This window comes from Daphnia pulicaria, chromosome 2 (assembly GCF_021234035.1).
Source record: "Daphnia pulicaria isolate SC F1-1A chromosome 2, SC_F0-13Bv2, whole genome shotgun sequence".
NCBI lineage: Eukaryota > Metazoa > Arthropoda > Branchiopoda > Diplostraca > Daphniidae > Daphnia > Daphnia pulicaria.
The window spans coordinates 4,972,457-4,991,610 of NC_060914.1; the positions used below are offsets into that span (position 1 = coordinate 4,972,457).

At 36.9% G+C, this 19,154-nt stretch overlaps 1 protein-coding gene and 1 non-coding gene across 4 annotated transcripts in view; both read left to right on the forward strand.

The window, feature by feature from the left end:
* The window catches only part of LOC124327454, a 150,493-nt gene extending 133,652 nt beyond the window's left edge, over positions 1-16,841 (forward strand). For 2 of the 3 annotated variants that reach the window (XM_046786383.1, XM_046786385.1), the window contains exons 2-3: positions 15,998-16,501; positions 16,567-16,841. In XM_046786383.1, the coding sequence (XP_046642339.1) occupies positions 15,998-16,501; positions 16,567-16,707 (645 nt within the window). In that variant the 3' untranslated portion in view covers positions 16,708-16,841. Of the gene's footprint in view, positions 1-15,848; positions 15,906-15,997; positions 16,502-16,566 lie in introns of those variants that run through there. The other variant, XM_046786384.1, reaches the window with a different exon arrangement.
* Trnat-cgu lies at positions 14,996-15,124 on the forward strand. The gene is made up of 2 exons: positions 14,996-15,031; positions 15,089-15,124. It is a non-coding gene; the product is annotated as a tRNA-Thr (tRNA).
* Positions 16,842-19,154: the final 2,313 nt, after the last annotated feature.

Genomic DNA, 19,154 nt, shown 5'->3' on the forward strand with positions numbered 1-19,154 from the left:
AGAGGGAAAAAAGCATGGTGGCACATAGTTCCGAGTGGGAAAAAGTAAGACATCTTGGTGAGTGTAAAAACATAAGAAATCGAAAAAAGAACTTGAACTTTGTGGCTAAACTAAACAAAAATTAACTGTATTAGATCTTCACACTTTGCGTTTTCCAGCCATGACTGACCTCCCTTGGGCTGTGTTTGGTCTGAATTGAATGTATTTCAATTGGGCACAAGAATCACATAAACGAGGGCAGAGTAAAGACTGTCTGGTCTATTTGTGGCCCTGACTCAAGACTACTTACCTTCGTAGGGGGAGACATTGGCATCGTTGCCCTACTTGATGGATACCTAACAGGTTGTGACATGTTCGCGTCCATCATAATCCAAATTGGCACGAAAATAGGAATGGGAACTAGAATATAGCAAATATAGTATAAATATTAAAAACATTAACCATAAGTAATTTAATTACCCTCCTGCATTCCGGTACAAAAACCATGTATATCATTTGCACTGCTACCTTCCAATTCTTTCCCGGTATTTTGCTGGATAAATTCATCAAATTTAGCCGCACTAAAAATGGTGAAATTCTCAATAGAGCACCAGCCGTTATACACCACTTCCAATTTCAATTCATTAACAGAAGTAGACAAAGTTTTCCAACGAAATTCCGTTTTCTACCAATACATTGTGAGCTTCAATCTATATAATTGAAAATTGAAAATAAATTATGATAAGGAAAAAAATATGTAAATTGTAATACTTACAAGATATTAGACTTTTGCGGTGTACTTACCAGGACAAGACATCGCGTACGCAATCCAATCTCCTTGGCGGTACAACACGGTGAATATATCAAGAAGATGCGCTAATGTAGTGTGTTTTTTTTTTCTTTTTCATTTGAATAGCAACTAGTTGTCATTGTCCACGGTTCTGCAAGTGTATTACCATTGCCAGCAACTTCCGCAACAATTCTTCTTGGAATGTTAAAACCAACATAGCTGTGTAAATTCCTAACAATTATTAGAAATAGAGCGAAAATATATTCAAGAAACTTTCAAGCTTAATGGTAAATTTTAAAAAATAATTACGTTCTCTTATTGAAGACCATCTCCCCAAGGCGAACGAATAAGTCCTTGGAAATAGATAATCCTTGGATCCTTGGTGGATTGGTAGGGCCCTTGAAGTAGACAATGAAGGGGATGTTGTGTCAGGAAATCAAATCAAAGAGCTTATATTTTGTCTGTGACGACCAAAAGTAAGAATTGCAAGATGTAATTGTTTCGGTTACGGTAATTTAATTGATTTTTATATATTCTTCAAGTTAGAAGCTGACATCGTATTCCTAAGCTCTCCGCTAACGTAAATCTGATCTCGGATTATATGCGCAGCAAGTGTGTGGCCACAACTGTTTGCTGCGCTGTTTTGTACGTCGTGTGAGACAGCATATGGTGTTAATTCACCTATTTTCAGTCTAAAATCACACGGATGATATGCGTAGCATATGTTTGGCCATACTATTTGCAGCTATGTTTGATCTGTATTGGAAGATTAATGCGGAAGTGGATGCTAGTTCATTTGTGGCCTTTCGCATGCATCGAGATGTTCAGCGGCCGCAAATTCTTCATGGGAGGACCCACCACTTAAAAGTCAAAATAAGAGAGCAGTGATGTAAAAAGCACCGAAATATTGAAAAATCGTCCAATGTTGAAAAATTTATTTGTGTAAAAAAAATAATCTGTCGTCCCCGGAGCAGCAGCAACGAGAGAAGCAGCCCATCAGGGAAAAGTCTACCCCCCATATCCAGTACGTTGAAGGCCAAACACTACCAGCAAGCCTCGTCAAAATAATACTTGATTTTATGTATCCACTAACAACTCAGGGTCTGGCTCTCAACATACTCAACTTCATTTTCACGTTGGCTCAAATTGGCGAAATGAGCAAAATGAAACAAAAACGAAAATTTAGCACGTTTTAACTATGACAACAAAGAAACACCGCGCAGGGCATTTTGTAAGGGTCTCAAATTGGGTGTCTCATGGGTGTCTTGTGTTTATTGTATTGTTTATGGAGAGGGGAAGATGTTGTATGGACGCAAAAGCAATTGTATTCGAGATTAGGGACAGTTTCATAAACTACAAATCAGGAAAAGATCCACAAGAGAAAATTGTAACTTCAATTCATTTCTTTTAAAACATACCAGCAAACTCAATGATACAATACAAGTTTCAAAACCTACTACAAAGAAAGTGACGCAACCGGTGATGACGAAGATCACCTTAAATCTTTTTCCGTTGGCTCTGTAAAAAAGTCTGTAAAAAAAGAAATTATTATGTTATGTTATTTCTATAGCTTTAGAAAATAATAATTTACATCTTCAGTTTTAGTTATTTTGGATGGATAAACGAAACGATGATCAAAGAAACAGGGTATCGCCAAGGATTTCCAAATATTTCTCGGACTGAATTTGCCGTTGATACGGACGAAGCCACCGGTGCCACTTGCGGAAAACCGCGCCCAGACAGGGACGGATTTTTTCCGCTTCGGTCTATAACCTGGACGTAGTTTTATCAAAATGGGTTCCATCACGCCGGTACACAAATACTCGGCCGCACTCGTCCAATCTAATAGTGTATTTTATTACATTGTTAAAAATTAAACTTAAAATTACCCAAATGTTTTTTTGTCTGTAAAAATAGCACTTTGCCAGAACACCTGGTTTTGTTCATGAAGTGGATGGCAAATTCTAAACGTAAATTTGCATTCGCAGCCGTTAAAAACAATTTCCAATCAGCTCGGCGTGGATTAATTCCTTTCCGTTTCAGAATGCGGATGATGTTGTTGGGATTCACATCCACATTAGCAATATCTATAAAACAATTAATTAGTTTCTATATATTTATGAGATGGCTTAATATTCAAATTTTTCCCGCAATCTCTTGCGCTGTTGTGATTAGCTTGGCAGACGTCACAAGAGCTATATTTTCTGCTTCTTCCGGGGTAACTTTTCTCTGTCTACCGGAACCAACTTGCCTAATTACGTCACCTGTTTCACGATGTCGTGTTTGCCATAAAAACTCAGTCCCGACAGCAATCCCCAATCAATCACTTATAACTGACTTCCCGTCGTTTGAATAGGCAATGATAGGTCCGCGTTCTTTTTTCGTTAAAATGTTGTCTGCCGCGATCAACACGAAACAATTCGACTAATTTCAAGAATAGAAAACCTAAGAATGATTTTTTCACACTTCATGCATTTCATTTGCAGACAGCCCCCTACCTTGTCCCCCAAAATTTAGTGTCACTATGTCAGGGTCACGCTTCCAATCAGACTTAATGAATTAAGAAATCCTTTTTTATAACCATGGTCATAGTTTTAAGTGAATGGTTATGAGAAGCGATGAGTAATCTTGGGTCTTCTGGTGATGGAAAATATATATCGTTCTTACCCTCTATTGGAAATTTTAAGTTAATTTCTTTCATAGGAAACAGGGATCCATGTTAATCCAGGGGGTGTGTTAACATTGAATTCGTAAGATGAGTAGACCGGCAAGTATTCACGGGTAGAGATATAGGGAACAAAATTTTTTAAGTTGGATGGCTATTCGGATCCGGGGAAGTTAAGCTGAGCGCTGGGTTTGCGAATAATATTGGATATTGGGTGACAATTTCTTCAAAGACCGGGGTCTTAAGAAGATGAGGAAATATGTGATGTCCAATCCATAATTCAATAGTGTCCTTCAATATTAGTTTAAACCTAGACCGAAAGAACAAAGGGCTGATCAATGTTTTGCATTGTTTGAGAAGAATGAAAAGATATTTTTTTCGTTGCTAAACACGATTTCTTGGTAAGGCCCTTCAGTGGTGTATAATATTTTTATGTAGGTTGTTGAGTGTGAGGTGGACCTTTCTCCAGTTAAACGTATGATTGAAATTAGTGATGAATTTAAAGGCCCGTGCAATGGGAGACAAGATTTTGGGCAGAGTTAGTTCTGCATCAGATAGTTTTAAGATTTCGTGATAAGTTATATTAATTGTTTTTTTGCTGTATCCCATATTCGTAAAGTCATTTCTCATTTTTTTATGGTTCCGGAAAGAGAATCTATTTGAAGAGATTCTACGAATCCGAAGTACTAATTGAGAATAGGGGCTTCCCTTTAATTGTATGGTAAGGATGTGTGGAGGAGGCGTGCAAATGCGGTTTCCTTTGAGTATAGTTCCAGAACGATCATATTATTTTTAATGGTGACAGTGGTGTCAAGAAAATTGTGTGTGTTTGCTGGGTTGACGATTTCATATCGTATGTTTTTATTAGAAATATTTTCAATCGCGTTAGAAAAATCCTGTTGGTTCGGTTGACAAATAATAAAGAACAGATCGTCAATAAATCAAAGAAAACAGACAAGCCATGTGTGTGGGTTAAGAACGAGAGGTCGAGTGACGACAAACGTATAACAGTTGGCGAAATAGACAGAAATACAACAGCCCATAGCTGTACCTTTAATCTGATGAAAAAATCGTTTTTCTTTGAAATAAATCATAGAATTTGATAATATTAGCGTAAGAATGCGTTTGAAAAGTTGTGGTTTTGGAGGAAGACACATATTTTTTCAGATGTATAAGTTATGAGAAATTGAAGGTTCTCAGTGTAAAAATCCGTGGAGGCATCGATACTGTCTGTCCAAGGAATATTAGGGTATAAGCTTGTCACGTCTGCCGTAACAAGTTGGGAGCCAGCAGAAAGAGGTCCAATCGAGAGATAAAGTCGAGGGTATCAATTAGAGATCCTGGAATTTTTTTCAGAAGATGCTGACTGGTAAAATCTGTAATATATTTATCAAGAAAGTACGGATGTGAAAGTAGCAACAATTGGGCGTCCCGGGAATGTTCTACTAGTTTTTTCGATATCCTTGTGCATTTTTGGAAGGAAATATAGCTGTTCCAGCCGGTTTTTGTTTACAGATTTCTTCGTCTTCAATCGGAGTGATTAGGCCGAGGGCCAGGAGATTTTCAGAGATTTCACAGCATTGATGTTTAATTTCTATTTTTAAGATAGGCTTTTTGTCACTTAATTGGCGATAAGCTTCAGTTTCGTAATCGTTGACTGGCCATATATCAGTGTTGCGTCCGTTTGTCTGATTTTAGAATGTGGATATATTTTCGTGGGCTAGTTTCTCATTGGAGATATGTGAGCGGTTTAAATCCGGGTTGGCTAATGCTTTTAGAATCTCAGCGTTTTGATCATTATTTTTCCAGGTCTGGGGGAAGGTTTCCAATCACTTTGGATATAATAAGTCAGCCAACTTTTTTTAGTGAATTTATGTTTTCTTTTTAAGATAATGGATACGTTGATTTCTCTAACGAGGCAATTGATTGATGTAATTAGGGAGAGGTAAGGATTATCTGAGATGGGATAAAATTGAGGCCGAGGCATAAAAGTTCAATAGCCTCATTGGTAATAGGAACAGTAGACTGTTTGATTAAGATTTGGTTTTCAAATAATTTTTTAATTTCTTTGTTGGGAGTCGAAAATAATCGGAGTGTAATTTCCATCGATTTTTGTAATACATTTTCTATAAGGGACTAAAGAAATAAAGAGTTAGGTTAAGAGTGTATTGAAAAGTGGATCCCTTGAAGGATTGCAAAATAATTTAAGGATTCATACGTTGAGGTGTATAGAGAAGGCCTTTAGGTTGTGGGTTATTCCCAGAAGTAGTGACTACTGCAAAATTCCATTGAATCTGTTGTGGAGGCAGGATAAAGATAATGCTGGAGATGAGCAGCGAGATTCAAGTCTTAGTTTCAGGATTCCCCAAAATTTCTCCGGGGTCACCACGGAATTGTAACATTTTAAAATCGTCTCCTTCACCGTTGTTTGGCCGGACAGTCGACCAGGTGAACAAAGAGCTGCAGTCATCTTCACTCAGATGAAAAGGTGCACAGGGATGGGGAAAATGGCGACCGTTCAGGCCCAAATCAAGGATGTAGAAATTTTTCGGTGCTAGTACATCATTTTTCAAGTGAAAACGGTGAAAGAAGTAAGACAAGACATTTCTAGAACCGGAGTTTTAAAAATGATGAAAGAAACTTTGTAGAAGTTTTGGTCGATTTTGACAAAGTCCATGCTAACTCGGAAACTCATGGTCTAAGGAAAAAAGAAGAAAAACATTTTTTTTTAGAACCAGCTGGCTTTATTCAATCTGTTTTTGCAATATTGGTGAAGAATTGAGGAGTGTGGAATGTGGATGAAATTCAAAAATTGAGGGCAATCGGCATAAATACAGTGCCAGTGGTTTTCAAAAGAAATGGGTCGGGACATAGTATTGGTAGTGGGGCAAAGATAAAATAGCCAACAGGGCCAAGATATGCAATGGTGTGGTGCTGTTGTCGACGAAGAAATATTTCCATTCAAGAAAATCGTGCAATTCGAGGGGAGTAGTAGCGCAGAACTATGCCAAGATAGTGAGGATAATTTTCTACATCAATCTTAACCCATTTCGAATGGGAAATCATACTAAAACAAAGATCAGAGTTAGAGATTTTTCCTGTTGTGTTCCATTCCTTACTGGATGGATCGGTGGATCTCCAAAGACTTAAAGTTAAGAGGGTTTCTTTTAAAAGGGGAAAAAAGAAAGTAGAAAGCCTATATAAAGTTTAATTTTGACCTTATATAGCCCCAACCCCCATACGCTGCGGTTAAAGGAAGGGGAACCCAGCATAGATCTGCGGCTATAAAACGACGAAGCTCGTCTTCGCTCATCATTTCTCCTTTAACCACCCGTCAAAAGGACTTAAAGACAATTGTTCACTGCGCAATTCAGCTAATCTTCTTTTTCCTTTTGGAAAAATTTTATTTTTATTGGTGACCATAGATTTGGGTAAGTTAAATATTTATGGTGTAACCTTTTTGTTAGTAACTTCTATAGTCATTTTTATTTATTTATTGGGGTAAAACAACGAATTTCGGTCAGCATCTCGGATACGCGAATGCCGGACAAAAAATCCGATTTTTTCAAGTTACAATTATAGAAAAACCACGAAAATTTCAGGAAAACTAATGAATGAATTTCAAAATAAGGCAGAGAATACGCAATTGAGCTAAAGAGCATCTAAAAATACGTTGTATTAATTGAGAAATCATGAATTGAAATTTCTCAATTTTGCTTACGACTGAAAATTTTGGCTCTGTGGTGTCAGTAAGTAAAAAATTTTATGGGGTAAGGAAATTCTAAGGTTAAAACTCGAAAAATCCCTTAACTAATTATATCAATCGATAGAGAATTGACAGATCTACAATATATAAAATTTTTTTCGTTATTTTTAAGAATTTTCTTAAATATCAATGAAAAAAGAAAAACATGCCAAAATGCGAATGTCGGAAAGCTGACGCGAATTCCGGACAAGAAATTTTGAAAGCAAATTATTTCTTTGTTTTCATATGTCTGTACATCAATCGAAGCAGAATTGGGAGGCGAATCGATTGATGTGCAATGTTTATAAGTTTTTTTGCATAGTTTTTGCATTATTAAAAGAAAAAGATTTGAGTGACAGAGGATCGAATCTTAGCAGATCCAAAAAAGCTGTCGTCATAATTTTTCTTTCCCGTTCCACTTGTTTATAAATATTTTTAAAAGGCATATTAATGATTCAGTAATTTTAGTGAAAGTATTTTTGAAAAAAATTGAGCAGTTAGTTTTATAATTACTACCATTCCCCGAAATGGTGTATCTTATGTCCGGAATGTTTCTTATTGTAAAATAATTAAAGTCTTTACGGTTTTTAATTTAATTCCCATGCCCCTAACCCCATTTCGCTTGAAATCCACCAAAACATGTTTGAATGGCGTACAAATAGTTTCAAAATCACTTATTTGTAGATTCAGTCTTGCTCCCATAAGGCGCCAGGTGCGAATTCCGGACAGACTATACTATCCGCTCACCAATCGATCTTTTTGGATATGGAAAATTTCCGTATGGAAGTTTGGGTTAATGCACGCGTTTAAACGTAAAGGTTATTGGTTCAAATCTCATGACTGCCATAGTTATAAATTGTAAACGATATTCGTTATTAATATGTAAACTAATGCTAATAGTTGAAATTATTTTACATACTGCAACAATTATTACAATTATGGATTATTGAAGATATTTAAGGTTTAAGATGCCATTGTTACGTATGAAGCTAGCTGATGTCTATATTAGATATTGTATCGTGATATAAGATATAAGATATTGCTTCATAAAAATTCATAAAAAAGATAAGATTGCATAAAATAAAAGTGTTCCCGTTCCCAAGAAAAGGGGAAAGAGGAAAGTATGTGCCCCCCTTTTTCATACTTTCCTTTTCTCCCTTTTCTTCCCTCGGTCCGATTCTCTGTGTCTCAGGATTCGGTCGCGAAAACAGTAAACAACAGGGGAAATATTTAAATTTAACAGATTTTCTTATGCCCATTGTTCTTACACCCCTGAACGCCCTTTTATTCCACTTATCCTACTTTTCATGCTACGAAATTCTCGTAGAGTATTTGGTGGCAATATTTTTAGGTCTTTCTTGATGGATGCCGAAGGTATAGTGAATAACGAGCTTTTCTATGTGACTACTAGATGGTGCCACCGCTCGGGTTGGCCCGCGGACCCGGTGGTTCAACCCGTCACCCGCCCCGTACAAAAATTGCCTCGGTGGGTTAATATTTTTGAGGGGTTTTTTTTAGCCCAAATAGTGGCCCGGGTTTTCATGGCCCGGGCCACAGCCCTAATAGAATAAAACACAATTGTTTACCACAAAACTAATTTAATAGTTAGTTCATCTGCAGAAGAAGTCGAGTTCACTAAACGTTGTCAAACTTCTTCTTTTGAATTTCCGTTTTCATTGTTTTTATCATTGTTGTTTTACCCCTTCCATGGTAGAAGAGGGGATGGTATATGTTCACACACTAGAAATTTCCCATAAGGCTGAATGCCAGGTTGCCACGATGAATGGTAGTGATACCAAGCGGATTTTCTACAGAACTATGTCTGAACACGTTTTTTCTAAGTCCTTGCGAAAGGAAACAAATTAGGATTTTGTTTTTAAAAAATGTGAAAAAACTCGTATTTTTTAAAGAATCTAGTTATTCTATTAATTTCACTTGAACACAGAGTCCACCACTCAAAGAGGCCAAAATTGGGGGTTTTGAGGGTTTACAATATTTGAAAAAGGGTGACCAAGGCATCTCAGCCAGTCCCCATGTAAACCATTTTGTGTGGAATTTTACGGAAAACCCAATGGTGGAATCCGCAATGTTCTAGCTAGCATAGTTTTCAGGTTATTTAATATAAACTAAGGGACCCCCAGAATTTGTAGCGTTTTTTCTGATTTTTGACATCAGTTTTCGGGCAAACCAGACCTTAAAAAACATCTAATTTTTCAGAATGAAAGATTTTGCCTCCCAATAGAGACATCTCGCCCCGTTTTTTAAAACGCTTATTAGCAGAGATATTGGCAATTGAAAATCTTGAAATTTTTCGTCATTTTTTTAAGTTTTTTGCCATTGACAGACGTCATTTCGCAAAGCCATCTAGCGGCCGATTTTGAAAAAAAGAAAGGGAGATCTATTCTTCTGGCCATTAATTTTTTTATATAATATAGAAAAAAATGAAAATTAAGAAAAAATATGACTGTTGATTTGAACCTACGTCGTCTTACGTGGGAACTAGACACTGTCCCAACTTGGCTAACAACTACTTACAGATAATAAAAAATTTGAAAAAATTGCTAATAATAACCCCTTTTTGGAAGCACGATTCAGTAACGCTACGCTTGGTGGCAGCACCATACATCGTGGCAAAGGACTTTGAAAAAAACTGAAAAACCGAGGATCTAGCCTTATGGAAAATTTCTAGTACGTGAACATACCATCCCCTCTTCTACCATGCCCTAACTAGGCAGCAGTTTTAAGTGTTGAGCGCTAGGTGGAGACAACCAACGACCATCCCGTCCTCTAAAAATTAAAACGCAAATATTTTTTAATTTCATATTTTCACTAGAACTTTGGAGACTTAGAATAACTTTTTTAAGCTCTATCGATTGACCCTTGTTTAAAAATTATGATTAAAAATCCACCCGACAAGCCATAACATGGCCCCGTGCTCCCGTCCTCTAGCTTAAGCTGGTCTCAAAATATCATTACTATTATGTATTACTAAAATGGATCCCCAGTGATTTCAGGCTTTTATACTTAATTGTCTTGTGATTTTTTGCTATGCATGATGGGTTCATAGAGATACCTCAGAGATGGAAGACCTGGCAATGAATCCTTCCAGGTTCGTGATTTCTATTTAAAAGGCTGGATGCAAGTCATGAAATACCCGTGAGTGACGGGGTTGGTGAACCCGTCTTTCCTAAGCACATCGATATATGGAACATTTCATCTCGTGATTATCACCTATTTGACCTATAGACCGTTTTCGTTAAGTGTTTTGCAGCAGCTTTTGGCCCATCACTTATCAGACTTAATTATCGTTTAATTGAACGCGTTACAAGCGCTTGCTATATGAAAGACATTTGTGGAGAATCCAGCTCTTCAAATGCCGTCAATATGCGCCATCTGATTACATGCCATTTCTTGATGGAACCATTTTTCGAACTCTAAGTGGTAACTATCCCGTGTGGAGTTAGTTTATTCATTAAAATTTATCTTTTAAAAAATAATTGATTACCTTATGCCTTGCCTTAACCGAGAAATACGATGCCAAATTTCCACCTTAATGGGCTTCTCCGTTTCTATAGATTCCAATCATTCCATTGGGATCTAATAAATTTAAATGAAAATCTCCCAGGGAAAACTATTTTTTTCTCGTATATTTTTATACGACAAAACGTTTGACCTTTTTTGGCCTATTATATATATATTATATATATACTCGCCTTATAATAACAACAATACATTAATTACGTTGTTAGCTGACTGCGGTCGTTTTCTGCTTCCAACTTTTGTTTTTTGCCTTTTATTGTTAGCAGTGGCCGGATATATATATATCGCGCGTCGCAGCTTTATTTGATATATCTCTTCTGCTTGGCACGCAACGGCCGCGTGGATTGCTTATTTAGCTCGTGTTCGGACAGAAATGGCTATTTTTACTCCTGAGTCTCTAAAGGAAATCATGATTACTCAAACGGGCGCAAAGTATATCTATACGGAGCGATGCAAACGAAAGAAATAACAAAGTGCTATGCACGATGATGCTGATGCTTATTGAAAATATTGCTGGCCTTGTTGCGCCGGCCGTATATAATCAACTGGGCAGACTACCAGCTGTCTAGTTCCCAGCACTTGCCGCAGTGACTATCTTTCTATCATATCATCACCGACCGGGTGTCAAGAATCCAACAGCGCATCGTTGCTCTCTCTCTTCTCTCTCCACATCGACTCGCATCCATCATGTCCCATTACTCCATTATATAGAAAGGCCTAAAACAAGTTGATACAGCACCATCAACGTCGCTGAACTAATAAGGTAGTATAACTAATTATACAATCAACAGAACCACAGCAATTCAATGCGAAATGGCAAACCGATTCACATCGGCAATTTTTTTCGCCATCGTTCAACTCACTTAAAAAAATGAAATGAAATCGCATCAGTGAATTGAATTCTTTTTCGGATTCCTATTAAGAGACAGAAATTCCCCTGGTGGAGCACTTGACGCGTACAGTTGAAAACGTATTTTTACACAATAGAAAGATCTTTAATAATTATTAGGGTTTGTACTATCTATGAGACTTGAGAGACTGCCAATGAAATGTTGGGATTCGCACTTGGCTTATTTATCTTCGAGCCGATAGTTTAATGAGATTTAGAATGCAGGACGAGTTTCTCTCTATAAATACGAACTCACTTTGGCAGCCTACAGAGAAGTACGTATATAGAAGAAGGATTAAAGGACTGTGCTGTGGGGAAGTATATATACTAGGCTATAGTATATAGCATTGTACCTTTTTTGGTTGCCTCCGCACAGTCTATTTTCTTTCCATCATGCCTTGTATTGCTTTTCCTTGTAAGTCGCTGTGTGTACACCAAGATTCGAGGAAATAAAATCACCGACTTCAGATAATATAACAAACGAAACACACGAAACGCCAAAATAAAAATATAACACGAAAAGCCACGTCTGTCGACTGGCGGCCGGGGCGTTCAAGCATGACGCGATCCCGAAGTCGGCAGGAACGGTAAAAAAATCAACTTTGTTTAGAAAATCTGAAATATATCTTAAAAAATAGAGGGATATAAACTTTATTTAATATCCGACAGACAGACGTCATAATCTGGGGCCTTGGGGCCATCAGACGTCGGTGTTAATTGCATAATTTTAAATATAGAGATTAGGGGAGGATTTGTGAGTTTATAACTAAGTAAATGTGAACAGAAAATGCAGTTTTCGGTTTTTTTTATAAGATTATGCATTAATTTGGTTGAACCGATCACTTTTTGATTATTTGGTTTGTGTTATTGGCAGTTATAATTTCTTCCCTTTATAATCCCCGCTTTTTTTCGGGTAAATGATAAAGCTGATTTAAATCACGAAGAAAATATGGAAAAAAATGCTTAATAAATAGCGATCTTTTACCGGATAAAAGGTCGGCATCTGACTGACTAATCATCCTAAGAGCTAGACCGCCAAAATTCATCACAGACGACGTTATCACTGACAGGTGACAGTCACAGACGACATTTTTCATTATTTTTTATGAACAGCTTCAGCAATTTGGCATTACTTAGTTGTGGAAAATTGCAGGAATCATTAATTACGTTTCCAGAGATTTCCGAATTCGAATTCCGGACATTCGGACAGTCTCGCTTTTTTCCTGTTCCCATGGGTACAGTAGGCCTTATTGCGAGCCCGAAGGGCGAAGCTAATAATCGCATACGCAGAAAAAAAAAAGCCATGTCACTTTGTCTGTATGTATGTCCCGCTCCATAGCTCGGGTGTTTCACAACAGAATTCGAACTTTTTGGTCTTAAAAATTACACAAAAAATATGCGGTGCGACCAGAACAAAAATAATTCCATTTACTTAATTAGTTCTTCTGTAATTAATGAAAAACTGCTAAAATAATTGCTTAATGATTAGTGACATCTGGCGGTTGCGACTACAACTTTTTCACTTAATGACTGGTGACATCTTGCGGTGGCGACTACAACTTTTTCACCTTAGGTTTAAATTCCACTTTCCATTCTTAACGTGCTTGTCATTTACTTAACGTGTTAAGAAATATTTTTTATTGAAATATATTCGTTATGGATGGTTAAACATGATTAAAAACCACCAGATGTCCATAGCATCGCCGTGATGACGCAATCTTTGATAACCCAACCATGACGCAATAACCAGATTTGTATTTAAGTTTTGCAGTTATTAAACTTAAAGATGGTTATTTTTAAATTCAATTAATGAACTTTATGTGAAAAAATTTGAAAATATGAGTGTAGCAAACTAAACGTAAATAACTTGCAAGGATATTGGACTGTAACAGAAAAATCCCGTTTTAAAACCAAAAAGTCTGTGAAGAAAAGTATGAATTGTGAATAAGTCCGACTTAACAATAGGCCCTGAATTTGTCATTTAAGACAGTTTTCAACTGGCTTACGACTATCCCTTCGCGGCGAGCTTATAAGCTTGCTTTTCTATCTTATTTCACTTAGTTTAGTCCAAGTCTGAGGCAATTAAAGCACGAATGAATTCGACGACTGTTGACTGATTAAATGTCTTGAGTGCCGTTTCCTTACCAGCTTCATGTTGATTTCGGTTGATGTGTAGAACAACTGATACTTTCCATCTTCCCTATCGGGGCTTTTATAGTTGGGTGTGAATGGGAACGGGTGAAGGGAGAAAATAAGATCCGTTTGGGAGGGGTCTGGTGTGTTCGAATGTGGTTCCTTCTTTGCTAATTGGGTCACGAACGGAACAAATCAAGTCTTGCAAATATTACTTTTTCATTGTATTTTAGTGTCAGGTGCAAACGAATACCATTCAATTTCGCAGTCCTCTCTAATTAAATTGAGGTAACATTTTTTGTCCGAGAAAGAATCTTATTTTTCAGTAGAACTATTTGATCCCTTTGAAGTTTGAAGACTAATGACTGCGGAAGATTTTCGAATCTTGGTGTGTCGTAAGTTGCGTTATGTCGGAAACATGATTAGGGCCATCAGCATCGGTCTCTCTGTTTAGCATTAAAAAGTTGTTAGTTGAAATGGAATTCTTTTAGTTTTTATTTCTCTCGTTTCATTTTTCATAAAGAATGATTATTATCAACTTATCGTTTCTTTCAGAAACAGCATGTAAATATTCCAGTCTTTAACGTTCGGTAATTATTTATTGCGTGTCTATTTAGCTCAGTGGTAGAGCGTTGGTCTCGTACGTCAGTTAAAAAATTAGTATTAATTGATTGTAGACAACCAAAGGCCGAGAATTCAATCCTCTCAGGAGGCAAATACCTCGGCAAATACATATTCAAAGTATAAACGCGTGTCGAGGATCACTCGACTCCATTTGAATTCTTTGGAGAAAAACTTTTAAGACTTTTAATAAGACGATTTGAGGACATAGTGCAACTTCTAATGTACATTTGGATGGAACGGAAGCTTCCAGTAATCTTTTTCACGCTTTAATAAAACAAAGTAAACAGTAGCTGTGAGTAGTAGTAGTTGTGAATGTAAAAATTATTTGCAAGCTAGCAAACCAAAGGTCGAGAGTTCAATTCTCTCAGGAGGCAGTAAAGACACTATTTATAACACAATAATTTATTAATACCCTAGCTTCATTGATGAATAGCGGAATAGCGGTAAATTTGAGAATATCGAGTGAGTATCTAAACGTAATGAATTCATCCGTGTGAATTGCAGATAACACTTTAATTATCTAAATTTTGCGCAACGCGGATGAGCTTCCAGTGATCTAATATGTTTTCCAAGTCACGCTTCCAGACAAACATTACCATTTAAAAAATAGCCTATTTGGCCACCGTTTGTGCCTCCTTAGCTCAGTGGTAGAGCGTTGGTCTCGTACGTATAACAAATATGAAGAAAAAGGAAGAAGAAAAAGAAGAACAAATATAGAAAGAAAACCAAAGGGCGAGAGTTCAATCCTCTCAGGAGGCAAACTTTGATGTTCTATGAATTGAAGTTTTTTGTTAAAATAGCGAACACCGTGATCAAACAAATGGAAATTTTTTTAGATTTTCTCTGCGGAGGCTGATGAGACTGTCTGTTTGCACAAGTTCCAATTTCATCTTATCAATCCAGAGAAGCTGAGTTGGAATTATTTTTCTTTGATACTCTGATAAAGAAACATTGTTTTATGAAAATCCCTTCTCTCCGGAAAGATAAAATCCAAATGGATTTATTATTTTTTCAACGAGAAAGTTACTATAATTTCATAGATGGAAACGGAATCTCTTCTTGTAATAACGTTTTCGTTTCTTAATTATATTTTGGATGACGTGAACGTAAATGCAAGCGCAAATACACATTAAGAGGTTTTGTTCCTTCCTGAGATAAATTTAATTCTTTAAATTCACTACGAACAGGAATAAAGAAAAATGACAGAATGATGCTACTTCGTACAGAACTCAACGGCCATTATATTTTCCCTGCCTAAAAATGGGCTGTATACAAAGATAGCGGTTACAGACCGTTCAAATGTGCGCGCCGCTTTTTAATCTGTTTGAAGTGACTCTGAATTTGATTTTAGTTATTGTTCTCCACCTCCATTAAAACGAGACAGAATGTTATCTTGAAAAGTTCATTGGCGCCAATAGCTCGAGGTGATTTATGGGTTCGATGAGATGAGATAAAAGGCCGACGTGACGTGACAATTGGTACGCAGATCCCAGGCTTCCACGGCACAACAAGTCTCTTCCATCTCATATTGAAAATGAAGGTAACAACAAATGTTTATATAGTTAATCTGCTGTGAATTATTTAATTTATTCTTTTCATTGTGTTTTTTTGTTTCATTGTCTTATTTCTTAGTCTGTAATTGTGATCCTGTCAGTGTTGAGCTTGTTGGTCGTCGTTTCAGAGGCGTGGTTCCTCAATCTCAAGTCCGGCAAATCTGACACAGCGACAATAGTGACGTCAGCACCGAATTCACGTAAAATGATTCTGGTAGCCAAGAAGGTCTACGTTCCGATGTACGCGTCTGACGACTCGACCTCAGCAGTTGCCGACCGACTTCTGCCCATCTCTCCCGCACTAACACCTTCTGATGGAATTGTGTCGGATGGACGCCAACAGCCAATGGCCGTCGACTATTCCAGCTCGATGTATCTTCAACCTCCTCCAGTTGCGTCATACGCCATGTACGCTCCCGCTTCAGCTAACGTGGCTGCCGCTTACGCAGCTCCTGTTCAGGTCCCTGTTGTTGTTGCTGACCAGGGTGTTGCACCCCAACAATATGCAGTTTATCCCGCTGGATACGGAGCTGCTGGCCCGCAGTTCGTCCAATACGCCGGTGCTCCGCAAATGTCTGATGGGGTACAATTTGGCACAATCCACTTTCAAGTTTGCATAACATTTTCATATTTTCCGTTTTCGCATAGACTTGGGTGATGCAGTACGCCGGAGCTGGACAAGCTGTTGCTGCTGGTGCGCCTTATTACCGGCCAACAGGAAACGACAAAGAGATGGTTGCCGATGGATCTGCAGTTCCGGTTCCAACTGAAGCGTATGCAAATGTTTGACTGCAGTGATCGCGCATAGTTTTTACTTTTAATTTTACATTATTTAATTCGCGTGAATGATTGATCTTGCTATATTTACTTTCTGACACCATCGATTTGCTAAAAATATATAATACATTTGTGCTTTTAACAAACCTATGCAAAGTATTTAGTTCTGTCTTAAGGCCCTATTTCCAACGGTATTATAGTTTAGTATACTTTTTAAAATACAAGATTCCTTCGGTAATGTCCTTCGGGAATTTTTTTAAACGTTAAAGAGACAGAAAATCAATATTAAATAGTAGAAAGTAAATAGTAAACATACTATTATGTTTGGAAAATCCTGTTTCCCTTTATTCTCTTAAATGATTTGATTCTTATTACTTATTGACTAATAATCTGTCAATATTATGAGTGGTGCGACTTAGGTGTGGCGGAGGCTTCGCCCCGCCACCCCACGTCGCACTTCATGTTTAGATTAAGTTAAAGTAACACTTATTACTATAGTAACAATACAATTATATCATGCGGTCACATGTTGCATTACATGAATCTTGGCTAATAGATAGCGAGCTACCATCATACCCATTTTTTCCCTTCCAATAATATAACAATGATGGTCTAATGGTCATCAACCCAGGCTGCTATTCGCATGGTTGGCGGTTCGAATCTCGATCAAGTCGGAAAGGAAAACTAAGTTTGTAATTTTGAAAAATTCCTCTTACTAAGCTTTCGGAGGTAAATGGAAGTGGAAGATCGGTGGTAACTCTTCACGACCGCAAGAAGATGTTGATGACCGAGGAGAGGACAGAGGAAGAAGGGAGAGATGACCCAGAGCTTCAAAATGAATATAATATAACATTTTTCAAATGTTCCTCAACTTCTTGGTTGATGACCAACTGTTAAAAAAGGAGGCATAGAAATTTTACTGACAACCAAATTTATTAAAATCAAGATAAAAAATAGTAAACAAAAAGAGGTAATAATAAAACAAAAAAGGTTAAAAAAATAAGAGTGGGAAAATACAAAGTAAAAAGAAGAATAAAGACGAAATCGAAATCAAACATAAAAACCAAATCAAATAATTAATACTCTCCACTCCCATAGCAGAAAACTTGTCTTGCTAGGGAAGATCCAAACTTTTTTTTTCTTTTTTTTTACACTGCTGAGCATGCACTGACAGTTGGAAGGTTACGCAAAAAAAGCGAATTCACTGCCTAGGATTCGGCAACCAGCTAGGTAACAAGTACGCAAATTAGATTTTTAAAACAGTAATGAAAACAAATGAAAACCCCACTACGCAATGTATCAAATTTTGACAGAATTATGTACAAAATTTGGTGACGATTGGTCATTCAGGGAAGAAACGTATAAAGGATTACCGAATGGACATTAAACCCTCTGAATTTCACTACTATCTACTACTACCCTACCCCCTATACCCCACACCCTATATTGTTAAGGACCTTCGTATATAAATATACCTCAGGGATAATTTAAATTAAATCTTGTCGTTTCTTTAAATAAATGCGGCAGCTAATAGGAACAACGCTGTCGTATTTCGATCCTTATTCTCGTACAATTTCATTCAGCTGACAAATCATAACGGAAGTGCGGATGTTCTCCTTTCTATAAACTATTGTTCAATTATTTATGACGATTCACTTGGATTGATGTGCATGTAACAATGTAAAACGTAGACTGTAAGTGTCATCACGTAGAATATATAACATAAAATGCAATTATTACCAGTGTTTAGTTTCAACTGTAAATGTGTCCTAGTCTTAACTAAACGAGTTTTTATTTCAAGCATTAGATTTTTAATTTTTTATGGGATTCGAAATAGGATTCATTTCATAAGCGAATAAGACAGAAGAATTATTGAAAAAACGACTTGATTTTTCTCTCCAAATTTGGATGCGTGCGGGAAAGTAGAAGTTGTTCGAAAATGTTGAAGTTTGCAAATTGACCACAGTTGGCGTACTGTAGATTTTTTTTCAATTGCGGAAACATTGCATCATAAGTTATGATGCAATGAGCAATGATGCAATGAGGGTTATGATTTATAACCCAGAAAGTCAGAAACACCAAAACCTTCATTATAAATGCAAATAAAAAAGTTATATTTAATTGCATTCAGTTTGAAAATAATTGAACAATATTCGTTAATTCTGAAACTATGACTTTAATTCAATATGAAACGTTAAAAAGAAGAAGTTAAATTAAAAACATAGGAAAATTACTCGTGCGAAGGTGCTTGGATTCCCCTGCTGACATATATATAAGGAGGCGACGCCATCAACGACAATATACTTAAACTCGCTATAGTAGTTTACTCCCTCATCATTTCTCATTGCAAAGAAGCTTTCAATCGATCTTTATCATGATTTCTTCATTTGATTTGATTAGATCAGTTTGAACTCGCGCTCTCCGAGAAAAACAATCGGAAGCTCAAAAACTCACTGGAT